Here is a 27890-nt window from a genome sequence, read left to right as displayed (position 1 = left end):
CAAAAGAATTCTCTTGATATGAGTAAATGTTATATGTAAAAAAAAATGTTAACAGATAGAGATAGAGATAAGAGATTCAAATTTCCTCCCATTGTAATTACATCTACACAACTAGCCAATCATAATTTTTAGATGAATATTAGACAACTTGTTCCAATAAATAAAATAAAATCAGACCACTTATTTTTCCTCATAAAGTTAATTTTTCAAGTTTTGAGGGTGAGATTCTCGCTCTTATAACTTTTCAATTGGATATTTTTAATATTTTTTCTTCCACTTCTTTAGAAATATATTTTACACACTAGTTATATTCAACATATGCATATACAATTTAAGTTATTCATTTTTATTTATCAGTACCAATTTATGAAATCCAAATCCTTAGGAACTACTTCATAGTAGAATTGCTGCATTGTTAAAGAACATGGACAACTTTAGTTTATACAGAGGTGTTAACTCTTTTTTTTCCATATAAGTTTGGAGTAAAGACAAACCATCCCCCAACATATAATCGTGATTACTCATATGAGATGATCGCAAGAGACTATACATCAATACTTAAACAAACATTCTTAGTTATAAAAATGTTAATTACCCAAATATGAAGGTGTGAATTTTTTGTGTCTAAGAAAGTGTAAATTTTTTTTTTATTCTCTCCCAACAATCCAGACACACTTGATTAGAGCGTCCGTTAAACCAAATTATAGACATGAAAAAATGGATTAGCAGTCCAACGTGAAAATAGATTGGATCGGACAACCTGAATTTTATATGGACATTTTTTTTCCAGCCAAACCCAGTGGCCCATCGGGCTAATCCATATGGGAGATTTTCTTCCAGCACCAAACAGTTTTTACGATACACCTAGCAGAGAAAAATAAAAAATACTCTTACATATAACCCATAAGGATTGACACACAATTCATAATGCTCGTAATTTGTAAGAGGCTTACGAATTGGTAAAAAGAAAATACATTGTTAAATCAAAATTAATTATTATAAAATTTATTATATAAAATTACATGTATATTAAATATGTATTAGAAATTTTAGTGTTATATATATTATTGATATTAATATTTTTAATATAATTGATTTATTAACTCAATTGATTAGAGTGTTATATTCATAATGTGAATGCCACATATTCAAGACTTACATAAGCCATTAATTTTAAATTATTGAATTTGGACCTATATTTTTTGAGTTTATCCTCATCAAATAAACCCATTAGACGGTCAAAATTAGATCATTTTATTTGGATAAATAATTTTGGTAAAATTATAAATTTAATCCCTCAGTTTGTCTCTAATTTTGAATTTAGTCACTTAGTAAATTAATTCACAAATTTTGTCCTCCTATCTTCTAAACTCATGCAATGTTGGTCCCCAGCCCACAAGGAGATGTGTTACGAAAGAATGTTGACTGTCATGTGTTACATTCTTATTGGATGGTGATTGTCATATGTCATGTTTAGATTGATAAATGAAAATAACAATGTATTTCATCTTTCATTGACATCCAATCAAAGCATAATACATATCCAATAACAAAGTGACACGTGATGATTAACTTAATTTGTTAACGGTTAACGACTGATCGTTAACCAGTATTGCATGATTTTAAGCAATAAAAAGACAAAATTTATGAATTAATTTATTGAGGGACAAAATCCGAAATTAAAGACACATGAATCAAAAATACAATTTTATCATTAACTTTTTAGTTGAATCGGAGCAGATCAATGAACCAATCCAATTTTACCATCTCTACCAAATTGTTATTGAAAATAAACGGGCTCTAATTACTCCCGAAGTCTCTCACATGTAAATATAAACTTGAATATCTTTTAAAAAAAATATGAATATCTTTTTATAACAAGTTGGGAATATGGGTGGATAAGGGCAATTTAAAAATATGAAAATAATGGAGAGACTATAGTGTATATATATGTTCACTAAAGCGAGCGAGGTGGAGATTGGAAGGGCCATACATTCCCAAAGAAGAACGTGGCCTCTCTGCTAAACCCCTTATCGTCTCCAAAAATGGCTTCTTCTATCATAGGCGTTTCCTCCATTTACCAAACACCCCCTCTCGAACTATACCAGAGGCCAAGCACTGCTTCCACTTCCTCCGTTAGGTTGCAATCTTTAGACTCCAAGTCTCACTTCAACAACCTCCTCCGAGCCCACCGCCACTCCACTGGCCCGGGCCTCAAGCCTACACCGTCTTTCGTCCCCTCCGCCGTCGCCACCCCCAACTCCTCCCTCCTCAGCGAAGAAGCCTTCAAAGGACTTGCCCGCGAATTCGACCAAAACGACGACCAATTCACCCGCGCCTCCTCCGCCGCCGAATCCGTTAACCCCGACGAACTCGACATTTCCAAGCTCGACTTGCCCTCGCGTCTCGTTGAGTCTCTCCGGAGCCGTGGGATTACTCAACTTTTCCCCATTCAGGTTCGTTTCTCTTTTCTTCCTTACTTGTTACTACTTGCTAGGGTTACTTCATCAGCAATTTATGCTTCTTTTTCTTGTTCGCGTGTGATTAGAGAGCGGTGTTAGTACCTGCACTAGAAGGTAGAGATATCATTGCGCGAGCGAAGACCGGTACCGGAAAGACGTTAGCGTTCGGGATTCCAATTATTAAAGGCCTCACTGAAGATGAGCACGCACCTTCTCACAGGTAATTTTTGTTCATGTGCTGCACTTTGCTTCATGTATGTATAATATAATAATTAAGGTTTAATTAAACCTATAGTTATACATCATAGTCATGTGCATGCATTTGTTACTTTGTTGCAGGAGGTCTGGTAGGCTTCCGAGATTTTTGGTGCTTGCTCCTACGAGAGAGTTGGCGAAGCAAGTGGAGAAGGAGATAAAAGAATCTGCACCTTACCTGAGCACTGTTTGTGTTTACGGTGGTGTTTCTTATGTTACTCAGCAGAGTGCGCTTTCGCGCGGTGTTGACGTGGTGGTTGGGACACCGGGGAGAATAATTGACTTGATAAACGGGAACAGCCTTAAGCTCAGTGAGGTTCAATATTTGGTTCTTGATGAAGCGGACCAGATGCTTGCTGTTGGGTTTGAGGAGGATGTGGAAATGATTCTGGAGAATCTTCCATCTCAGAGGCAGAGCATGCTTTTCTCTGCTACCATGCCCAGTTGGGTGAAGAAGTTGGCGAGAAAATATTTGAACAATCCACTCACAATTGATTTGGTAAATTTTTGTTACTTTTGGCTTCTCTACTCTGATTATATAGAGTGTGCATTGCTAGCAGATAGTACAGCATATGATTGTGTCAGCAATATTATATCTACAAAGAATGCTTTTATGAAGAGCATTGCATACGCAAGTGTTTTTGGCCAGTATATATGCATATGCGGTTTGTGTTGTTCTATGCAAGCTGGTTTGAAATTAATTATAAAAGACATTATCTAATGCTGTTCCAGAGTTGTCTTTTGATCTTTTCCAGAGTGTGGTTTAGATTCTCATATAACTAAATGTGACAAAATAGATGGTTGTCATATTCATATCTGTGCTGAGTAACTTGAAGTTTGTGGTGATGTGGTGAAGTTTCTTCTCACAAACCTGCCATCTGTTTGGTTTTGGACGCATTCTGTGTTTGGAGAGAAAAGAAAGGAAACATTTATGTTTCTGGACTACATCGTAATGTAGACGCATCTGTTCTTTTGTCATAAAATTCTTTCTATTTAGCATTAGCCTTAATTACTTTTGCATTTCCTGACCTTATCATCAAATAATTCAGGCATAATTGTGCATATTAATGTTTAAGTTGTCGTAGGATGAGAATTGAATCTTGATTATGATGGATTTTAATCTGAAAATCACAATCACGAGTATAATGCCTTCTCTTTTTCTTTTAAAAAGGTTGGTGATGAAGAGGAAAAGCTTGCTGAAGGGATAAAACTTTATGCTATAGCAGCCACTGCCACTTCAAAGCGGACAATTCTTTCTGATCTTGTAACTGTAAGTTGTCAGTGAAATTTTTCTATCTTAGCTTGATGTTCTTAATCTCTTCAGTTTGCATTTTGAGGGTTCTGTTTAGTCATTATTTTAAATAATATTACCAGTTACTAGTTTAGGTAACCAAAAAATGTATCCGTTAAAGATCAAATGTTATTGTTGAATGTTGAGTACAATATTGTATTTAAAACAGATGATCTAATATATTTTTTGTTAACTCTAGTTAACAAATCCATCATTTTCATTATCTGTTTGTTTTGAAATTTATCAAATGCATTACTTCCTAGTTATCTAACTTCTGGATTTTATGCACTCAACACAAACTTATGGCAATGTATTCTTTTCTATAACTCATCTGACTGTTGTCACTTTAAATTTTAAAATATATCGAATCAGTTAATTTTCTATTTCTGATGTTTTATAAACTATTATTTCCTGTCATGGTGTCATTGTACCATTTTGCTTTAGGATACTCATGAAGAAATTTTTTGGTGAGGGGTCAATAATTTCACTTACTGTTCCTTTGTCTTTTAGGTTTATGCAAAGGGTGGGAAGACTATAGTTTTTACACAGACAAAAAGAGATGCTGATGAAGTATCATTGTCATTAACAAATAGTATAATGTCTGAAGCACTGCATGGTGATATATCTCAGCATCAGAGAGAGAGAACATTGAATGGTTTCCGGCAAGGAAAATTCACAGTGCTTGTTGCCACTGATGTTGCAGCTCGTGGACTTGACATTCCCAATGTTGATTTGGTAAGTCGAAAGGATGTTTTGCAGTCTACATTTTGCAATCTGATCTCCGGTGTTGGTTCTGTATGAATCTGCTTGAATTCCAGCTTTATTATTTGTTAGTTTAGATCTAATGCCAACTAAGGCTGTGAAGTAATAATAAAGCAAAACACTTGGAGTAATTTTAGGCTGGTGATTGGGGGTTTCAATTGTGGATTCAGGATCTAGCTATCATTTTTTTGGAATTCAGGGTTTATTAGTTTGGGTTTTGGGTTGTCTTATCCCTAGACTGGACTAGAACTTTATTGCCTATTCTGAAGTATGATTTGTCTAGTCTTAAGTTTTGGGTGCTTGCTATAGTCAAATTAAGGCTTCCCATTTTGTTAATATGATTTCCACTACATTTGACTGTTTCTTCAATCTTTTCCACTGTACACAGTCTCATTTGACTCAGGAGTTAGAATTTTATATTTGATATAATGTGCAAACCGTGGACATAAATGTGTTTATTTTAATTTTGTTGTTTGATTATTTCTTCACAATCTTGAATCTGTTTAGAGAGGTTTAAAATCTATATCTGAATTAGAAGGTTCTTGTTAATGTCTTGATCTTGTACTGAAATGCTATCTGTTCTTAACATATTGAAAGGCTTATTGATCTTACCTGTTTCATTCAGATTATCCATTATGAGCTTCCCAATGATCCTGAGACCTTCGTACATCGCTCTGGTCGTACTGGGCGTGCAGGAAAACAAGGTAATGCCATTCTGTTGTACACCAGTAGCCAGCGGAGAACGGTTAGATCCCTTGAACGTGATGTAGGCTGCAAGTTTGAATTTGTTAGTTCACCAGCTATGGAAGAGGTTTTGGAGGCATCTGCTGAGCAGGTTGTTGCCACACTTTGTGGAGTTCATCCCGAGTCTGTTCAGTTTTTCACCCCTACTGCACAGAAACTGATCGAAGAACAAGGAACAAGTGCCCTTGCAGCTGCACTTGCACAACTGAGTGGATTCTCCCGACCACCATCATCCCGGTCTCTTATCACCCATGAACAGGTATTGTGAAATCTTATATTTCCAATCGAGTGTGATCTACATCTTAAGCATTTAAACTAGTGTCACGGTTGGTCCCTAGTTCATGTAGGTTATAAAGCATGGCCTGTAGATATTTCATGATGTCTTATTATTTTTGTGTTCAGTTATTATCTACGTATTTTTTGTGTGAACAAGCACAACGTGATGCATGGTTTTTAAGTTGATCTTTCACAAGTATGCTGCTATTTCTGAAACCTTGTGTTATCTCATTAAAACTGTTTTGTATGTCAGGGATGGATTACATTGCAACTAACTCGAGATTCAGATAGTAGAAGATATTTTTCAGCAAGATCAGTCACTGGGTTTCTTTCTGATGTTTATTCTGCAGCTGCTGATGAAGTTGGAAAAATCCATTTAATTGCAGATGAAAGGGTTTGTACCTGAGTTATTTTCTCTTATTTATTTTATGTACTTGTCTTACTTGGAACATCGATCCTATTGGGAACACACCCACACAGTTCAAACCGTTTGACATTGCCAATACTTAACATCAGGTTCAAGGAGCCGTTTTTGATCTTCCCGAGGAAATTGCTAAAGAGTTACTTAATAGGGACATACCACCTGGAAACACCATTTCCAAGATCACCAAGGTAAATTACAATATCTGGTTAATATTTTGTTTTGTAATTATTTGTTGTCTCTGCCTGTTTTTTTCCTGTATAACTGATTATATAAACACATTGCTAATGTTACTCTGTATTGGCAGCTACCTCCTTTGCAAGATGATGGGCCTCCAAGTGATTTCTATGGGAGGTTCTCTGATAGAGATAGAAGTAGCCGAAGAGGGTCTTCTACTTCTAGGGGAGGTTTTAGTTCTAGGGGAGGTTCTTCTTCTAGGGACCGGAGAGGTTTTAAATCCTCACGGGGATGGGATGGGGAAGACTCTGATGATGATGACTTTGGTGATCGATCTAGTTGGAGAGGTGGTAGAAATTTTAAAACTGGCAACAGCTGGTCTCGAGCAGCAGGTAGAAGCAGTGGGGATGATTGGCTAATTGGAGGTAGTAGACGATCAAGCAGGCCTTCATCATCAGACAGGTTTGGTGTTCTTTAAAATCATCATACAATGTTAAATAACTCTAAATTTTGTTTGCTATTTTTTTTTCTCCTGTGCGAATTATTATAAGCCCCATTTGTGTGATATTTACTCTGTGTAACTGATATGACATATGAATGTGCATTGCAGATTTGGAGGGGCCTGTTTTAATTGCGGAGAATCCGGGCATCGTGCATCAGATTGTCCAAACCCTTCAAACAGACGAAGCTTTTAAGTTCCCACATATTTATTTTTGGGCACCACTTTGTTCAAGACGTGAGCTGCTTGCTGCCACTGTTTTTGGCCTAATGGGTTCCGGAAAATTGAAAGATGCTTCTCAAAAGAGTTACAGAATTGATATTAATTTGCATCTCACGTGTTGGCGTGATCTCCATAGGGACCTCTGTTTTTCGTCCTGAGTCTCAATGAAATTTAGTATTTGTTTTGGGAAGTGGTATTGGATAAAGAATAGTCTTAACAGTATGGTTATGTAATCTTATTTTTGGGGTGAGTTGGGGGATTGTATGGTTCTGTATTCTATTTTAACCATGCTACTAGTATTTAACATCTTTTTGAACCTTCCTGGTTTAGGAACAGACAGGAAAAATGAATGAAAGATGAAATCCCAAAGGTTTATGCAGAAGATTCATTTTCATTCACTTTTCCTGCGTCATATTTTCAAGTATTAAATAAAATCATAAAATGTCATCGTTTTCTGCATAATGATATAAAAAAGTCACACATGTAATTAAGATTAAAAAAAACAATGTACTGCGTACTTGATAACGTAAAACGAAGTCAAATGATTATTTTAAAATGTTCCAAAAATTAAGGCCAAAACTATGATGCATTATATTTTTGTTCAAAATGAAACACTAGTGTCATTTAATTTAAGGGAGTAACTGTCATAGGGAAAAAAAAAATGAAAACAAATATCATTGTTACAGTAAAATATTTTAATTGAGCCATTAAGATTGATAGATCTAATAATTAAAAGTGCAAAACTTCTCGTTTTTTAAATATAAAGATTTATTGTGTAAGCATCATATTATCATTAACTTTTTTGTGATTTCAAGTGTTAATTACTTCTTGTTTTTATGTTATAAACAAAAACGTTTAAAAGAAAAACTAATATTACAACATGTTGTTTTGGTACAAAATCACAATTATCTTTAATTGAGTAAAACCATTGTTAGTAAAGTAGTGACAATTTAGAAAATGTAATTTAAATTTGTTCGTTCTTAATTTCTTTCATTTATTGGTCAATACATTCTTTAATTTTGCCTATTTTACGTACAAATATTAATGAATAAAAATAAATTAAAAACTAAAAATAATAATTCTTTTTATAAAAATTAAAAACAGAAATATAAATTTTAAAAGGATTAAAATCTTCATCTTGATTTTTTTTATCATATCTTGATTAACCCTTAAAAATACAATTTCACAATAAATGCGTGATATCTATATCTGACAATAAGGCAAGCATTTTGAAAATAGTTCACCTTGTTAAACGCTAACGTTAACGCGGTCTTATAAAATGTTAATACTAATAATTTGAAACCTTTTACTTTGAGAGACAGTGGCAGCGGCGGTACTCTCAAATTGATCCTCTCAGTCTGAGGTTCGTTCGCTTCTCTCCTTTTTCCACTCTTCAATTTCATTCCTTCTTCCCATTTTACGCACCCTTTATTCGTTACCGACAAATCTGTGGGTTTTAAGAAACTATAAACAGATTTCTGTTGAAGCAAATTAAAATTTAGGTTTTGCATAAGAAGCATCCACTTTTTTTTGCGTATTAATAAAATAGGCATTTATATTTATTTATTTATTTCATTTTACAATTTCAATAGTTATGATGTTATGTTGACACTGAATAGGAAGGAAGACGGTGCGTTCGTAAAAAGTGAAAAAGAAATGGCAGAACTGAGTTTGGGAATTCTAATTGATATTGTTGATGAGGAATGGATGAGAGACACTCTCCCTGATGATGGTATCTTTTTTTCTTCTTTTTTCTTTTTTTCTTTTTACTTTTATTTTTTCATGAGTCTTTTTCTGCATTATATTGATGTGATCTTTCTTGCTGTTACTCTACAGATCTTCCACTGCCCCCAACACTGGTTGTAAGGACAGATGATACTGAGGACTCAAGTATGTTTCTTCATTCACCAATTCAATGATATTCTCTCCACAATCTGTTTCTTCACCTTGGTTTATCAAATCATTTTCAATTCAACACTTCTTAAGTGTTTGGATTTATGTTGCATCGTCTAAAATTAAATTGAAATTCTAGTTATCATGAATTCCGGTAAACGTTCATATGTTGGGTTTTTGCACTAAAGAATTCATTGAGTTGAATCAACTTTATGTGTTGGATAAAAATATTTATACTAAGCTTTACTAGTAACTTACTTTTAGAATAAAATTATCTAAACATAAATCAGCCCACTTCAAAATCAATTTCAGAAAAACGCTCACCCAATTACGCTGAAGAGTTTTTTGAAAGATAACTCCACATTTGTGCATTAACATTTGATAGTACCCTTAGAAGAAGATACAAAACTATGAAATTGATGTGCTAAAAATATGGTTGCTAGAAAGAAAGCTTGTGTTTGGACATCTGTAATGATAAATAATAGTGAGATGATTATTGTTAGTCTGGTGGGTTGTTTCGGATTTTCTTGACTATTAACATTTAACACCATGTGCTTTGGTATCTTGATCAGATCAGGAGACGCAACAAGTTAATCTGGATGCTTGGCACGATCTTGCCTTTGGTCAAGAATAGAAGTTTCATCATTAACCAGTGTTGTGTTTTGTACTTAGTGAGTAGATGGTCCCTGTTATTTGGACTTGGCATCTTCCTTTCTATTTCCCCGATAGATTGTAACTTATCAACTACTAGTACCTGTTAAGGTTATATTAAGGAATTGTGGTGTCATTGCTGAATGTTAATGTTTGCTGTGCCTGTCAGGAAAGCACTTTTGTATTTTTGCTTCAAGGTTGAAGTAAGTTTAGGGCAACCAGTGCCTACTGGTATGCTCTGGAGTCTGACACCTGTATTAAGTTATGTTAAAGTAATATTAATATGTTTAATAATAATACATAGTTTCTCAAAATATAGTAGTAGTGTTGTTTGGAATCACTTACTGTTTAAAAAAATAGCTTCTTGTTTTTAACAATAATTAAGTTGAACGCACAATTACAACTTAAACTTGATTATACTAGCTGTATTCATAATTACTTTCTTGTCTTAAAGGTACTAGAGGTAAAATTTATTCAATGAAACAAAACAACTATTCTGATTCGTAAGAATTGTGTAATTTTGTTCTGATGATCAATTTTGTATATTTTTTAAGTCTACTCATCATTCTTTCATGTTATGCAACTTTGGTTTTGTATTGCTATCAGATTCCTCGGATGTATTAGCGTTCAAGAGTCCATGTGCATGTGCTGGCTCCCAATAGATTCTTGGGTGCTAACTTGTCATAATCTTGTTTAAAAGAAAGTGTATTGACTATTGAGTAATTTTAGATGAACATCTTTTTTAAGTTTCATGCAATAAATGGTAGGAGGCCACCATTGACGTTAAATGCTAAAAACACCAGCTCATTCGCAAAGGATTGTACCAAAAAAAAAAAAGGATGTAAAGGAGCAATAGAGCAGTTGCCTCCCAAACGCTTCATAATTATATTTTCTATATAAAATTTGATTATTCAAATTTGCATAATTTGAAACACAAAGCAGCATTGAACTGTTTAATTTAATAAATAATAGCATACATTTGCCTTGAATAAATGAATGAAAAAATAAGTAGCTTCATTAAAAAAGTAGATGTCTCAATATAAAAGATTAAAAGTTAGGTAAATATTTTTAAAGTTATCTAATTAATTAAGGTTTAAATTTTGGATTATATCGTGTAATGCATGCAACATCTCGGTTGTAAGTCCTCTACGACTGTCTTATGAATAAATAAAGATTAAGAATATAAATAACAAGTTATACACATAAAAAAATACCATATTAATATAGTTAAGCCAGAGTAAAATTTCTAGTAGAGGAGTGCTAAAAGCACACTATCAATAAGAAAGAAAGTGTTGTTAGAATCAATCTTTTGAATGCGAAGAGGAAAGGAATGACAGACAAGATATCATTTTATATTAATTCCTAAATAAACAAAACATCTCTCAGGTACCCAGTCAGGAATGGCCACATGTAAAGAGAGGAGCCACAACTAATGACAAACGAGTGAAAACATAAAGATCAAATACATAAAGACTGCAGTGGATGGGTACAATTGTACCTTTGGAGTTTAAACTTGTCACAAACTAATACACTAGATTTCCTTCATCTCTAAAATGATTTCTTTACACAACTGTAATAAAACATGAATTATAAATGAATTCATTTTCCAAGTGCTTATGTCAACAATGTGGTAGGTATACCAATCATATAAAGGGATCACTCATAGGAACTGTAGGTGGACTTGGAGCAGTAGTCTCTGAAACCCCTGCTGGTGATAAGGGGGCCTCCGGTGGAGCTGGTGCTGGTGCTGGATTGCCCGTAGATGCTGCTTGAACATTTTCACCATTAACATTTGGATCTCCATCACTTGCTGGTGTAGACGTAGGAATGCCATTTTCTACAGTGCTTTCACCTGATTCCGGTTGCGGTGGAGCAGCCGCAGGAGCTGGCGTGGAGTCTGAGGTAGACTCTGATGGAGGTGGATCATTACCTGATGCAGGTGTGGATTCAGGGTGCTGTGTGGCACTCTCTGGTGCAGCTGTGGTTGTAGGAGGTGCTTCCAGTGCCAATATCTTGCCTGGGGGTTGTTGGGAATTCTGTGCAGCAGAAGCTGGTTTTTTCTGGATGGAAATAGGACCATTAAGAGGCGGCATCCCCGGAGGCAGGATTTCAATAGGTGGTTTCTTCCCTGCATCTGCCAAACTTGTGAGCTTAGGCTCCTCAAGAGAAGCTAAAAACGCAGCTGCAGCATCTGTCTTCTGTGATGGAGTAGGTTCAACCTCTCTCTGCAGCTCTTGGTTCCAAGCCTGAACTAAGTTCTTCAAAGTTGGACGTCCATGTGCCTGGAAAATAACAAGGTCAGACTACAAGTGCTAAATTGAGGGATCAACTAGCTGCACGTAACAAATCATACATGAGCATGAAGCACAGCCTCTGCCAGCATTCCAGTATCCTGCCATGCTTTCTCCATCAGAGCATTGTCGCCCAAAACAGCACCAGCAAATGCAGCTTCCCGTCCCAAGCCAAGCATGACTAAGTTGTTAACCAAACCCTGCAGTGCAAGAACATACTCCTTTGTTTATGAATCAAAACAAAAACAATATTAAAATAAAAGAGTTGAAGAAGACAAGTTATCCCAAAGAAAGACAGATGTATGCCATCTCAAACAGTCATTTTATTATTTTAACATAAATTGAAGGTGTTAAGTTCAATAAGAGAATTGGAAATTTAAAATATCAAAGAAACAAAAATTAGTCCTTTTTATTCCATCTATGTGCTACCTTTAAACCAACAGTACTGGATGATCATGGCCAAAAAGCAGAGGAATAACGAGTAATAGCTAAATTAACATATGCAATATTAAGTAAAGGCTGCCTACACTTAGCCGAGTCAACTCTCCATGATTTGCAAGGCGTAATGCTAATCCTCTCAATTCATGACCTTCTAAAGCACCTTTCACCGAACCAGCTGCAGCTAACCTCTTGAGAGCCTCACGGGCAATTTCACTCTGTGCTGTAGCATCTGCAGCATCAATAAGATCCAAGAACTCTTTTGCGAATTTCACTATACCCTGAACACCTTCAACTATATCTTGTTTTTTATCTGATACTTTATCTGGTTTTTTATCTGATAAACTAAGAATGTCATTCAAACCAAGTCCTTGAGTACCATCATGTCCTATATCCCTGCTGTTACTCATGGTAAGAAGACAATGAAGAGCTCTTTTCAAATCATTGCTCTTCATTGCCAAATCAAACTCTAACCTGCAGAATGTAAACAGAAATGTTTTTGGTCCAACCATACCTTGCCATATGGAGTAAACAAAAATCTTAAAGATATCAAATTAAAATTGCAGGCACTTGTCTCTAAGCATACCTCTTAGATATTCCAGGCAAATGAAGTGCTTCAGTAGCATAGCCCATTCCTAGCATAAATTGTGCTAAATCATCATGGTGTTCTCTTCCAAGTCTACTTGCCCTGTTTCAAAAAGTATAATGTGAGATATACAGACATATCTGAATTAATAAGCAATGATTATGGAAAAAGAGGGAAAACCAGGGAGAGAAAGTAATCACAATACCATTTTACTGCACTAACAGCATCACCATAAGCAGCAAGACATCGGCAACGAATACCAGGATGACTCAAGGATAAGGCATGAGCACACATGTACCTACCACAACCCAGGTATGTATGAATAACATCATTCTTGAAGTTGAAAACAGTATCTAATACAAATGAATAACCTCAAATTTGACATCCATATATAAATTAAGACATGCCCATATTAACTTTTTATGGGTGTATGCCCATGTTAATTATGACACTTAAAAGTTAGCCTGAGGCCAGAGCTAAGACTAAGAAAAAGTCAACCCTCAACTGAATCAGCTGGATCTAGTCATCCACTAAACACATTTAAAACTGAATGAACACATCTCTTTAATAAGTGCAACTTCAACTTTCTCCCAAATACATTTTAGTCCTGATCACATCATTTCTTGTATGTCTTCCCATTCAACACAACATTTGCTACCAAGTACATAACATTACAACAAAACGTTGACCTCTCAAGTTTTGATTAAAACTATTATAAGACCCTCCTGAGTTGTAGGCATACAAAGGGTGGATTTCATAGGAATTCCAAGTAATTTCATCAAAACCTCAAAGGAGATAGATAAGCATTTTATTTTATTTATCAGCAAAGATAGATATTTATATATATAGATAACAGAGTACCAGAGGTACTGAAATACAAATGGATGGGTGGCCGTGCAATTGGTTCCGAAGCAGACTAAATAGAGTCTAGGAAGGAACCAAGCAGGCTACACCATGTTAGAAAACCTGCTGCTAATCTATGTGTCTTTTCCTTACTAATACAAAAATCCATCTCTAATGTTACTAGACCACTGATTAAAGTTTACTGAAAAGTCCTTCTCCAAATTCGATAGCCATGTCCACAATAGGAAGGCTGCCTCGTCAATCAGTTTGTTGGCGTCGAAGGAGTCATTGAAGAATATAATCTTATTCCTCTGCTGCCAAATAGTCCACGTTACTGCCAGCCACCAGCATTTCCATCTAGTAGTCCTTATCCCACCAGCCATTATCAAATCATGTTGGAGGAAATGTTGCCTTGGGTCTTTTGGGAGAGCTCCAGAGATGTTCACCCATGATAATGATTCCCACCATATGGGGATGATTTTGCTGCAATGAAAAAACAAGTGCCCTGCATCCTCTTCCACATTTCTGCAAAATGGACAGCTCCTATCCATGACCTGTATTTGTCTCCTATGCAAATTTACTTTAGTAGGCAACCTATCCCTAAGTAGCCTCCAAGCAAATACTTCATATTTGATTGGCACCTTTAGCTTCCACAGTTTCTCAAACGCCTTATCCTTTATCCCCTCAACTCCAGCCCCCCTCATTAGATAAGCATAATTTACCCTAGTGCAAAAGCCATTGCATTAATGTGTTTTATGCATTAAAGGGGAAAGACAGAACAGAAAACTCAATGGGAAGGAAAAAATACCCTACTGCACATATGTGCGGGCTTTTGAACATATTAAATGTTGCAAAGGTTTCACATTGATTAGAGGTGCTGAACTGTTGGTGCTGATTGGATGGAAACAGTTATAATATTTAGTGCTGTATTAAAAGTATTGGAATCATTAAATTGTAACTATTGAAAATAATAAACTGCAGGAGTTAATGAAACATTGGAACTTGGGATCAAAGAGAATAGTTAAATTTCTACATATGGTCATGTGTGGATTTATTTTTTTATGCATATAAACACAGCCTGCTGAGTGCAAATCACTTGATCAATTATTTTCCTAGCCCATTTTCAAGTTTAAACATGCAAGTGAAACGGCAAAGTTCTAATTACCTGTCAATTAGCCAAAGAACTCCATCCCTGACACCTACAACCACAAGAGGCCCAACAGGACGCTTCTGCTCCATTGGAAAACGAGTAACAGCCACAGACACCCCACCACCACCAACTGCCACCTCACCTGCCTTTCTCTCTTCTGTTGCCATCCAAGAGTCATCACTATCAACTCTAGATTGTTTTGGTAATGATAAGAAAGGTGGAACTGAAGGAGCATGCTGAAATGAAGCCAACCGAACCACCTAGAGTAGGGACAAGAAAGAAATAGCTTTACATTTTTTGAGAGAAAAAACATTCCAAAGAGAAACCAGAAACATGTTGACTTTTAACATATGAGATAGTAACCAGTATACATTAAGTAAAAAGTGCATCAAGTATAGAGGTCAAAAACAGAATTTCTAATTTTCAAAGAACGATGAAAAGGAAGACATCAGATATATAACCAACAAACCAATGTCTATTGATTCAAGTGGTGAGGATCTTGGTTCCTTCCTCCTAATTCCTAAACAAGGTCAGGTTTATGAATGGAGAAAAGAAAAGAGGTGCTAGGAAAGCTTCCCCCCCCCCCCCCCCCCCCCCCAAATGGGTCCACCTGCCTTGATTTTAGATCAAACAGGGGCCAATTTGGCCAGAGTCTCAAACCAAAAGATACATAACCAATAAGAAACTAAGCAAGCAACATGCCTAAGCTTTCAAATTTCTCACAAGACATTATTTTGAATAATTTGGAGCATAGTTCAACATAAAACCAGGATCGCACACTTGAATTTCATTTAATTGTTTTCGACTATGTAAAAAATAAAATCAAGCAAAACTTGCATATTCATTACAACCTTCAAAACTTAAGAAATTAATAGCTAATCCAAGATGCAAAATAAACCAAATTTGTTAACAGAAGGTTTAAAAGATTAAAAATATTCTCATTAGACACACTCCCATCTAAAATATTCACGTCAATTCCTTCCAGCAACCTATATCAATCATATCAAGAAACAAAATATTAAATCTGAGGAAAGACAAAAAAGGCTCTGAATGTTGGAAATAATTTCCATAGATGATACAAAGTTGAAAGCTTTGGTAACCTGCAACATTGGTGGCCTCAATGCTATTCTTTCTTCCTTGGCAGACTGGATACCTTCTACAGTAATTAGTGCTAACTCTCCATGCTCTGCGACTGCTCTTGCCTGTGCTTCTTTCATTTTTTGCTCTTCTTTCATCTTCTTAGTTGCAATGTCAATTTGAGCAACCCCAGCGTCGACAAAAACAATTCTGAAAATCAAAACATATATTAGTAATTAGTAAAGGACTAAAGATAAAATGATTACGAATTATGGCCGCAGCAGATACTAATCAAAAACCATTTTAAATCTTCACCTAACAATTTATAAGCTTGGGATAGTTGGACCATTGAGATTAGTTCCTTTAATATGTTTAGCATATTATTAATTGCTTAAACTTTAAATATCATAGTAAAGATTTGAAAATGAATGAAAGTGTCCTACGCTCATACCACAAAGCAATGCAAACACAGAAGATAGTCAGTAAAACAAATAAATGAATTGATTTGTCTTATTATTATTATTATTGCTATTACTTGGAGGAGGGGGTGAAGGATATGGATGAGATGACAAGTGTTCGGGCATCAAGTGTGTCAGTGAAGAGTTCCAGTACAAATAGATTTGCTCCAGTCAGACCTTAATCCCATACCTTTTTTGCGTTCATAATGGAAAACTGATTAGATTAAACACAGTTGAGATGAAGGGAACTGGTGCATGCTTTTTACTAATGATATTGTTTTGGTAAATGCTAATTGTGGAGAAATGCTTTGGTAGACCAAATGATTATATCAAATCCAGAATATATGGAGTTTATGTTCAATCAACAAAAGAGTGAAGATGATCAGACAGTAAGAACTGAGCATGAAGAAGTGCTGAAAACTGAGAGCTTCAGAGATTTAGGGGTCTATTCTACTAAATTGGATCGATACTGATGTCACACAACATATAATATCCAAACGGGAGGGTAGAAGTTGAGATGTGCCTCGGGGTATGTCTGATCATAAGTGCTTATTAAAAGCAGAGGAACCTTTTATAGAAACACGGCTAAACCAATCATGTTAAACTCCAGTTAATGAAATCAGGATAGATTGTTGTTTTTGTTGGGATAAATCGAATTGAGGAAATCCAAACAAACAAATTCCCTAGGAAGTAATTTACCATTGTTGAGATTTCTAGTTAATATTTTGTTAACTGTTAAGGGTGTGTTTGAAACCCTGTTGGGTCACATTCAAAGCCAATTCACTGCAAGAGATGGATTGGTGCTGAAGGTGCATTGGAAAGTGGGAATTGGAAAAAAAAACACACTCTAAGGTATTAACCACTATTTGGACATGGATTTAACCATTATTGATTACTTCCTAAACTGTATTTATGTTCATGAAGATTTCCTACATCATAATTTTCCCTCTTCTTTCTTTGGTTATGATGAGTAGATGATATTTTGGCCTATTAGAAGATAGACAAATTGACAATGTAAAACACTGTTTGTCATCATCTCCACTTTCTAAACAACTAAAGCAAACTTTGAAAAAATAATAGAACAAAAAACAAAATAATTACAAAAAAGGACCCAAAAAATTGTAGGCAATGCCCATAGGCTTACTCTATAGTAGTTGGGGTAGCCACAAACAGTTGCCTCCGGTGCCAAACAGCACTAGTAGCATATGGGATTGCAACATCTCCCAAGTATCTATATTGAGGGCGTAAAGAAGATATGATTATATATTGCTGGTATGCGAATGCACAGTACTCGACGGTTTGGTCCCAAGCAGTCCATTCTGGCTGAGGAAGTAAACCCCCCACAGGCTGAAATGTCTCCCAACTGAATCACAAACAAAATTATAAAAGCAATGTCAGATCTATAGAAAACTTGTGAACTTGTAGTTGTACCCTCACAAAAATTATAAGTTTCACCTGTATAACTGGAAGTTTTGAGGTGCTGCCTCAGTAGGAGGTCTTTGTGAAGAAAATCCATCATCATAAGTAGTAAAAGAAGAAACACCACTGCTTCCATAGCCTGATAAGGGCATCGACTGGATTGTTGAAATAGCTGTAGCAGCAATAGGACTGACTCTCCTAGATGTTCGATAGGCAACACCAAGCAGTGCCCCTCCATGCAAACCAATGACCTAAAAGAGATACATGACTTAAAAAAGGCACCTTAACATTCAAATAATCAAATTATTGTTCCTATTTACACTGACACTTTCTTAGAAGAATAAAATGCATAAAAGGAATTATCCTAAAGACTTTAAAAAATATTAGATTTATTTAATACATCTAGGATAGCATTACTGCAGCCAATTTCATACAAAGTAGGTGAACCTTCAATACAACATTTTTACATGATTTATCAGTGAGTATTAATCCATCTAAGAGCCCTCGCCCCCCTCACCCCTTTTCAAATATACATCTAAGAAAATACTAGATAGTTGTCAGTAAGCAATTAAAATAAATGTGATCTGAGACAAATAATATCTTAATTATTGTGACTCATTTACTTTAAAGTTTTGCAGAAGTTATATTCATTAGAACAGAAATCATCCAAGCCTAGTTTATTATGAGAACTTTTTTTTTTATAAGGAAAGTTTTAGATTGAGAAAGAATCTTACTGGTTCACTGCGTGTGCCAACAGACCTCATCAGTATATTTGATGTTCCATCATCTAACAAGATGCGGACTTGAACAGAAGCTGTGGAAGCAGCAGCAGCAGCTGCGGCTGCTGCTTGTGCCGCAGCAGCTTCTTTCGCTCTTTTTGATGAACTACCCTTGGGAACTATAGGAATTCTAGGTGGTAATGCTGATTCCAATATAGCAAATCTGTCACGACAAGTATCCCAAGCGAGAAGTCTTGCACTTCCAGAGTCAACAATTGACCAATCACTAACCTTGTAGACAGAGAAATAAGGAATATCTGGCCAAACAATTGCTAGATACCTGTAAACATACGATGCAGTAAGAAAGCAACAGAAAACGCACTCCAATTTAAGAAACTAAATGCTAGAAGAGGAGGAAGCATAACCAAAAAAAGATCTGGGAATACAAACCACAAACACAGAAAAGATAGTATTTATTTTGAGTATCACTGATATATATGGAATGCCAGAAGTTAGAATTTTATTCATCTTATATTCTATAGAAAAACCCAAAGCCACAAAATTATATTGAAGAACAAAATATTAGTTACTTTTAAATTACAAAATTTCTTTACAAGAAAAAAAAAATCAACCAAGCTGTAGCAAAAGTCAGAGGCAACTTACTTTCCTGAACTGCTGACAGAAAGAACTGAATGTGAATCATGTGGAACAGGAGTACTTATGTGCTTCTTCCCCTGCTTGACAGGTAATGGTTCAAAAAAATCTCCCTTGGGTCTTCCTGTTTCTGACAAGGAGCTGTTATTTCCAAGAGATGGATTTGCAGAGTTGTTTAACTGAAAATTTAATAGCTTTAATTCCCTTTCAATTACAAATATGGCAGAATGCTCTCTACTGTCTGATGGGGTTGGTAGAGGAGCAACAGGTGGAAGAGATCTAGCATCAAACTCACAGATAATAACACCAATGTTGGTTCCAACAGCTACAAGATGCGGCTGCAAAGTATGTGCAACCATACAATACACCTGCCCCAAAAAATCAGAGGCAAAATTAAGTTTGACCAAACTCATTACCAGGTAGAGTAAACAAAAAGAATGGGAAATTGGGCAGGGAGTGATGAGGGCTGGGCTTGAAATTCAGTTTCTTCTTTGTTAAAGAGGACTTATTGGCCTGAGGTATATAAGCATATTATACAACATACAGAAACTGATAACAGGATTGAAGTAAAGCTTTCCACAGATTTTGTTACACTCAATTTTGATCTATCCTTGCCTCCATTCAAAAAGATTGATATCAACTATTTGAATGCTTTGAAATATATTCAAATCATTCCAGGTTGGATAGCTTCAACAAGAAGTCATACATGGAACAAAAAATACTACGCCAATTCAGAAATTAGAAGAAAAAAAAGGTGATAAATGATAACCAACTAACCAAACCACATACCCTCAGTTTCTTATTAGGAGCAAGGGCTTGTGGAGGAATAACTGAGGTCAATTCACACAATGGCCTTGTGAGAGCAGAATAAGTGGGATGTTCAATTGCCCTAACAAAAATTTCAATTAAAATTCTTTATGTATATAATGAATATAGTGCATGGCCACATTATCAAATAAAAAATATAAAAAACTTAAAGCCACCAAATGAGAAAGAAGACTACATACCATATGTGAGAATCTTTGACGCAAGTTAGAATATCAAGGTTTGGAGCTCGAGGATGGCACCAAGAAGCCACACTGTGGCAAGCCAATTTGGGAACTGGCTTTATACGCCGCAGCTCCTGAGAATCAAAAGCTTTTTCATGCTAAGTCTTTCTAGTTACCAGGAGAATTTTCACAAAAATTTAAAATAGCCAGGCATTAGCCCCACTACCACACCTTAAAGGAGACGGTGTCCCATATGGCTAATGTCTTATCTGCACCAATTGTGATTAGCTGAGGAGCACCTCCCATCACCCTTGACAACTCAACTGCCACAACCCCTCCATCATGTGCCTAGATAGATGCATTAAGTGGTATCATTAACCAATGAAATGTCCATGCACGGAATCATTCATGAGTCATACAGAAAAGAATAATAAGGTAGAAAAAGAGAAAAGGGGGGGTGGGGGGGGGAAGATACATTATTTGCCAATGTAAGTTTGCATTTCGCCTTGTACCCAAATTTTAGATGTTCCTTTCTATTATAATAATATGTTATTCATCTCATATCCTTCCTTTCAATTGTATTCTCACCTTCCAATGTAGAATGCAATTGCTTGAACAACAAAAAGGAAATAGGAACTATAATTAAGCCACAACTAACAATGGCTTATCCCTGTTTTGCAGCCATAATAAGCAATTGACAAATAGGAGTTAGAATGAGGAAAAGAGTGGTACTTTTAAACTCAGCTTGGGTACAAGTTCACGTGAATCCTGTCCGTGGTCAGCACTCCAAATTATGAGCAATCCATCACTAGCACCCGAAACCAGAAGAGCCTGAAATCCAAACATACCCCACACAAATGAACTGCCATACCAAAGTACAAAAGCAACTTCCAATTATAAAAGCAATATATAGAGATAATCAGTCATGCGAAAAACCTGCACATACATTTCACATATCAACTAGCAATTGTAATTTCTCAATAAATTATCTTGATTGGGGGTGCCAGAGAATCCTAACTAAGTTCCTAAAAATTAATGCAAGTAAAATACAATAAAGTAGAATAAGTTCTTCAATGGGGAATCAAGACTTACCTCACCAGAAGCAGCCATGAATGACATCAAGCAAGAGATAGACCCCTTATGACCTCCAGTGTACCTTCGCACAAGCTGCAAGTAACTAAAGTATCACATGATATGCTAATAATTGTAACTAGATTAATATTAATTTTTCAGGTCCCCACCTTCCATGTCATCATTGATAGAACTCTAATGACACCATCAGATGCACCAAAAGCAACAAGAGGACCATCACCACCTGTTCTATAAAGGAACTCCATGCTGCAACAGCATGTAAAATTGGAAAATTGAAACAACTTATACAGTATGCATAAATATTGCAAAGAAAAGTATAATATGTAAACAAAATATGTATTCATTGCAATTAATTAACTTAGGACTAGGATACAAAATTATGTCATACAACATGTGATGCCAAATTTCCATCAAGAATTGAGACAAAGGATAAAGCAGCAGTTTGATACATTTAATGAAAAGGTGGAGATTTTACACACGAAGGATTTTAATTTGTACAAATAAATAGAATTAGAATATCAGAAGAAAAGATGGCAAACAAAAGATTGTCTAGGGAGAGAAATCTCTATTTGGAATTTGGCAATTTATTCACACATATGCCCACCTATGCTGTACTTTTATGCGTGCCTCAATGATTGCTTCTGTGAAAGAGAGATATTTGGGAGCGGGGAAGGCAAAAAGCTCACACAGTAGAGACTAATTAAGGAGCAATAAATTTTAATTTACAAGTAAAATGTTTTACGGAAAAACATGACCATAGCTTTAGAAATTATTAAATTTAACGAATCCTACAGTATATGTTAGATGAATGCACCAGAATTAAACTACTTTCATTGTTTGATTAAGAGTTGTATGAGGTTGACATGATTCTAGATGAGTCAGGAAAGAATGGTGCTAACAAATAAATATTTGCACAGTTTGATACAACATTTGCTAAGTTGAAGAGCGTCAGATTATATCAATGACAACTTCACAGTTATAAAAGGAACTAGAACAAAAATGATCTGGATAGTCATTAACACAAGCACCACCATCTATGAAATAGGCAACACAAGTCTTGCCTTAATAGATACAGTGTGTAGCAATTTTTTAGCATCAATGACAGAAGAAGCTGAAGAATATTGAATAATGTAATAAAATTTTACCATAGAAGGGACTTATTATCAAGCTCTTGCTTTGGTACATCACGGCCACGCATGGTCACCAAGTCCAAAAATATAGCTTTGTTTAAACAACATATGACAAGAAAATGTCTCCCTTTTGTTGATGGGGCAAGAGAGCTAAAAGCTGAAGTATGGACAGCTGTTGGAGCTTCAGCAGCCACAGAGCGATTATGCCAAAGTTGCCAAAAGCGTACATCATCATCATAAAAATTCACCTGCTTAACACTTTAAGGCCAGTAACGAGTCGTGGTAAGTAAATGAACCATAAAATAAAAGCCAGAAAAAGATATAAAATCACAAAGCAAACGCATATTACCTTCCTCCCCGAATGGCTTCTGTCGGCTTCCCTTTTGACTCTACCAAACAAAAAACATGTCATAGAAGTTCAGTTACCAGATCAGCAGAGAAATGTGGAAGGCCACAAATAATGTTTGAGGAACAGTTTATCGCGTTGTTTTTCATTTTGCATTTGATGAAACTCACTTGTAAGTTGTTACAATATCCTAAAGGCTATATTAGCAAGCTGCAAATACGTCACCAAAACTAACTAGTGGCTAACATTAACAGAAATTCAAGCAATTCTCGCTGTGAAACCATAAATCTGCAGTAAAAATTGCATTCTAAGAAAGTTTGGCCAAACAGGAACAGTATCATGCCTAGGAACTATAAACTATCATAGCTATCAAACTCACAAAGCAAATTTACCTGATAAGGTTTTTCACTACTTAGAAGAAAACAACTTGGCAAGTGGCAACCATGGATAACTAGTCAATTCCTCAAAATAAAAAGTGACAACTAACAAATTCCTATCGACAAGTGTTACTAAAGACCACTAGCACGGTTACATTTACGGATCACGAGACTTATGCTTCCAAAACCTCCAACAAAAGCAAATGCACCAGGTCTACATTATAACAACGATTACGAAGACTATCTATATATTCATTGTTACAATTTTGAGGAGAATTGAACCTGTTTCTCCCTCGGCGAGCTTCTCCAACTTGGCGCCGACCAAACGCCGTTCATCCACTCCGCCAGCTTTCAACTCATAAACCACCTGAATAAGGTTTCCGTTAAAACGCAACAACCGAAAGCGAAAACATCGGTGAATTGAACAAGAGTTCTGTACCTGGCGGTGCTCCCAGTTCCAAACCGAGACTCGATCTGAATCATCGGCTGTCACCATCCATGGATGCGTAGGATGCAATTGGATCTTAACGATTTTATCGCTCGTAGGCCGAAACGCTTTCAGGCGAAGCATCTTCTTCTGATTCGAAAGCTAATTAGAGTGCAGAAATTAGCGACGACGAAGAAAAATGGCTTTCGGAAGTTGTCGAGATCGAAATCGCGTTTCAGATTTAGTTCAAATCTGTCTAGAATTTGAACTCCATGTAGATTTCAGGAATGTGAGTTCATTGAACGCACGGAGTTAAAAAATGCCCCCCTCGTCAGCAACTGTGCCTTCCAAGCAACCAAACAGGGAATAAGCAAAACCTCGCCCTGTATGAAGTGATAGTTTTCGTGGTTGGCGTTGGAGGGTCGAAGTTGAATTGCGCTTGTATGAAGAAGCAAATCCAAGATCTCTGCTCTGCTCTGGTGCTTGCTCTTGCTTTGTTAAGCCTTCAAAAAATTGCCTCGTCTTTTCATTTGTTTTTTTAACGTCAACTAATCTAATTATTCTTTTATCTTTTCAATTTAATTATTTATTTTTTAGAAAAATCATTTTCGTTCTTAATGTTTAAAATGATTTTTTCTTCCGTTAATAATATTCAAATGTCACAGCAATTGCACCATCACATATCCACTCTTGTCAGCCACTAACACTTGCACCACACGTCATTCAAATGCCGTCGAAATTTGACACAACCAAAAAACTTGCAATGCATTCTTTGGCATTCTACACATACCCACTAATCATCGCAATCCAAGCCAACCATATCATTCTTCACAACCCGTCAAACAAGTCCTTCATGACCTTTTGGGATGAAGGTACTGGCACCATTCATCACGCAGACGAGATAATTCTTAAAAGCTAACAACATTACACAAACAACCGAACACAAATTGGGCAACAAGTTCACTCCCTCGTTGAATTTCTATTTCAAAACACAAACCCATGGTGGCACTGGACAATGGTGTTGGTCGTCTGAGAAGGGTTGGGGTAGTGTGCAATGACAGTTTCGGCGACCTCTTGTCACATTAGGTGTCGATGAGGGCAACATTTCAAAAATGAAATTAGATTGAACCCTAATTGAGGAAATTAGGAGTTTATTTTTAGTTAGTTTTCCACCTTAGAGACCATTCATTCTAGTTTTTTGGATTATGCATTCTCATTTTGAATTGTGGGTGTGATTAGTATTTTGGATTTAAAGATTTTTGTTCTATGTTGTTAAGTTAGAGATGGAGATGGTGAAAGATAAGAGAGGGGGAAGGAGAATGGAAAAAACAACTTGTTAGTTTTTAGTTGTTAATATGGTTATCTCATTAACAGCGTTAAATTTAAATAGAGTAAAGGATATTTTAAACTAATTTAAAAAGATAAAAGAATAAGATAAAAAATCAAATAGGTTATTTCATTTTTTTAATTCTTATTCATCTTTCATTTTCTTTTAGGCTTTCTAATAAATTTTTGAATGGGTTGCGTTATGATAACTCAAGTTCAAAAAACGTTTTTGATGTCTTAATGGACAATCATTTAATGTACCTCATTATTTGCTTGGTATACTCCTAAAATTCCTAATAGAATATCTCTTTTTGCCTCCCTCTTCCAAGAAAACTATGGCCACCTCTTCCCCCAAACCTCCATGACCACCGCACACCACCACCTCCACACCGCGCCAAACCCACCAACACCACACATCACACCCCACCAAACCCACCATCACATCACACCACTCCCATATAGTTACGAATAGAGTAATCTTTGATGCAAATTATAGATTGTTCAATCCATAATGCATTTGTATATATTATAGACATGGTGGTAAGTTTGGTGCAATGTGGAGATGGCATTGGGTGGTGGCAATGGTGGTGTTTAGTGGTTGGGTACAATGGTCATGGAGGTTTAGGAGAGAAACAACTAGGATTTGTTTGGGAGAAGAAGGTTAAAAGAAAGAATTAGGAATTTTGGGATGCAAAAAATGGGGTACATCAAGGAACTTCCTTAATTATGGGTTATTATTATTTACACATCCCAATTTTATTAATATAACTTTTTATATCTTTTTTTTCTTCGAAAATAACTTTTCGATATATTAAAATTTTAAAACTTCTGAAAAATATTTTTATAATTTGTTAAAAAATTTAACACTTCTAGAAACTACTTTTTAGAATGTTAAATTTTAACATTTACATTTTGAAAAGTGCTTTTTGAAAGTCATTTAAAAAAAATAACAAGGCACCAATTACCTTTAAATTGTTATGCATTAATATATTCACTTTCGCGATATATTTAGAAAAAAAACTTAACAAAAATAAAATTATGAGATTCTAGAAGAAGTCATAAACATGAATCCCATGGTTGTATCACAATGATGATAAATCTTCCAATTGAAAGTAATCATTAAAATCATGTGTTGTATGTTGGTGTAGCTAGGCGCCCGGGTTCTCTACAATCAGGATGTTATTGTCGTGGACTATCCAAAAAAGTGTAAAGATTGTCCCCTTAAAAGCAATTTGATATCCCCATTTCTCCCTTAAAATTGGCTTTTAGGAAGTACTTTTATGAATATGTTAAATTTTTAACACTTCTAGAAAGTACTTTTTTGAAAAAGTACTTTCCAAAGTTCATTGGAAATTTAACCTATTTTGAAAAGTGGTTTCAAGAAGAAAAAATATATATAAAGGGAAAGTATATTAATAAAATTGAGAAGTGTAAATAATAATTGTCTTGACTAAACATGCATTAATAAAAGTTTGGCTAGGTTTTATTTTCTAAACAAACTTGCCAAATGTAAGCTAGCTCATAAGTTATTTTTAAGTTGCCTAACCCATTTTTACCATATTCCACCATTAACCTACTAAGTTTGTGGATTTTGAGACGACTCAATCGCTTAACCTTTTTGGACAAGTTAAGTAGGATGATTCATCAAATCCAACTTATTTTACCATCCATATGAATAATTGAATTGAGAATTTGGTTAGTTGTTGGATGTGGAGACAATGACTAATTTACATGGTAAGTCACAATTTGGTAAAGGGAATTACTTTCAAGGTACAAAATGAACTCCCAAGAAAGTGAGTTTATGAATATCACATTCTCATGTTTAGTATGAGGATTGAAAAAATATTTTTCATGAATTGTTGATTTCCATGAATATAAAAATATTTTCACCTCCCTTATTTTTTTTATTTTGATTGACAAATATTAGTTGTTAATTTTATTAGTTTTTGTTAATGAGAAATTTGAACCCATAAACTCTTCTCATCCATCTTTTCTTTACCATCAAATTATCTTATATGTCCACCTTCCTTATTTATTGTTCTCGTGGTGGGTATTTTTATTCATACGAGAAGGAAAGTTATATTGTATAGTAATTACCTATTCCCATTTCATTCTTTTACATTTGTTTTTATAGTTTTATATTTTAAAATTTTAATTTAATATTTTTTTTCAAAAACTACTATATATCGACCAAATAATATGATACTAATATTTGTAGGTATATCTCTAGGATTGTGATTCATAAAAATACAAAATTATACCTTAAAATAAACGAGTCATCATGGTATGTTTTTATTCTTTTTAAAACTTTGATAAGGTAAATACTAATGCACTTCAAGAAGAAGTAACAAAGGAGTTGGTTCTGAACAATATATGACAACCGAACAATAACACAAACATGCAGTTAATTTTTTAAAAAATACTTTATTTGTTCCCTTGTAAGGACCAATTTATTTGTGGGTTGGAATAATTAATTATCAAAAATTTGGAAACTAATTATTTGTTTCTATTCATGGATGGTCCACTTGTTTGTTCACTTCACTATTTCATTTTTTTGCTTGTTGCATTGGATAACTGTACAAAATATGTCTATTTTTTCCACAACAACTTGTTTGCTAGCTCAATGCACTTTAAAGTGCATCTTTCAAGGACACAATGCTTATTGGTAAAAATTAAAGAATCTTTCATTGTAATTGTTTTAAGAGAATGTAAAAATTTCGGTTCAATCCTATAAAAATGAAACAGAAAAATTCATTCTATTTTAATATAGTCTCTTCTAATTTTGCACCATTCAATGAATTTGTCGTCTTTGTTAATATACAAAAATGAAATTAATAAGAAAATTAAATTCATGAATGACATAAAATTATAATTTAGTAAATCACCACAATAATATAACTTTATCCTACCAAGTG

General features: G+C 35.1%; 3 protein-coding genes across 5 annotated transcripts; 2 read left to right on the top strand and 1 right to left on the bottom strand.

The window, feature by feature from the left end:
• Positions 1–1962: 1962 nt before the first annotated feature.
• LOC114399084 (DEAD-box ATP-dependent RNA helicase 3, chloroplastic-like) lies at positions 1963–7491 on the top strand. Its single transcript, XM_028361188.1, has 10 exons — positions 1963–2456; positions 2549–2682; positions 2802–3216; positions 3889–3987; positions 4519–4743; positions 5396–5773; positions 6044–6184; positions 6307–6402; positions 6519–6850; positions 6999–7491. The coding sequence occupies exons 1-10, from the start codon at positions 2046–2048 to the stop codon at positions 7081–7083; spliced, it is 2316 nt and encodes a 771-aa protein (XP_028216989.1). The 5' UTR covers positions 1963–2045; the 3' UTR covers positions 7084–7491.
• Positions 7492–8335: 844 nt separating this feature from the next.
• LOC114399275 (anaphase-promoting complex subunit 13-like) lies at positions 8336–9967 on the top strand. The gene is made up of 4 exons (XM_028361429.1): positions 8336–8472; positions 8729–8841; positions 8946–8999; positions 9575–9967. The coding sequence occupies exons 2-4, from the start codon at positions 8766–8768 to the stop codon at positions 9634–9636; spliced, it is 192 nt and encodes a 63-aa protein (XP_028217230.1). The 5' UTR covers positions 8336–8472; positions 8729–8765; the 3' UTR covers positions 9637–9967.
• Positions 9968–10960: 993 nt separating this feature from the next.
• Positions 10961–24193, bottom strand: LOC114399050. 3 transcript variants are annotated; one of them, XM_028361148.1, is made up of 21 exons: positions 23662–24193; positions 23505–23589; positions 22849–22888; positions 22515–22757; positions 21519–21615; positions 21370–21444; positions 21010–21108; positions 20509–20625; positions 20296–20411; positions 20078–20177; positions 19298–19656; positions 18650–18974; positions 17952–18166; positions 17641–17859; positions 16062–16248; positions 14977–15221; positions 13174–13266; positions 12969–13070; positions 12472–12856; positions 12007–12144; positions 10961–11935 (listed from the first exon to the last, which is right to left on the bottom strand). In XM_028361148.1, exons 1-21 carry the CDS (start codon positions 23791–23793, stop codon positions 11297–11299), a joined length of 4011 nt encoding a protein of 1336 aa, XP_028216949.1. In that variant the 5' UTR covers positions 23794–24193; the 3' UTR covers positions 10961–11296. The 3 variants fall into 3 exon arrangements, with proteins under 3 accessions (XP_028216949.1, XP_028216950.1, XP_028216951.1); XM_028361149.1 differs by lacking the exon at positions 21370–21444; XM_028361150.1 differs by lacking the exons at positions 20078–20177; positions 20296–20411.
• Between the last annotated feature and the right edge of the window lie 3697 nt (positions 24194–27890).

The sequence above is a fragment of the Glycine soja genome, chromosome 19 (genome assembly GCF_004193775.1).
Source record: "Glycine soja cultivar W05 chromosome 19, ASM419377v2, whole genome shotgun sequence".
NCBI lineage: Eukaryota > Viridiplantae > Streptophyta > Magnoliopsida > Fabales > Fabaceae > Glycine > Glycine soja.
The sequence above is the reverse complement of the archived record's forward strand: the minus strand, read 5'-3'. Positions and strand labels throughout refer to the sequence as shown.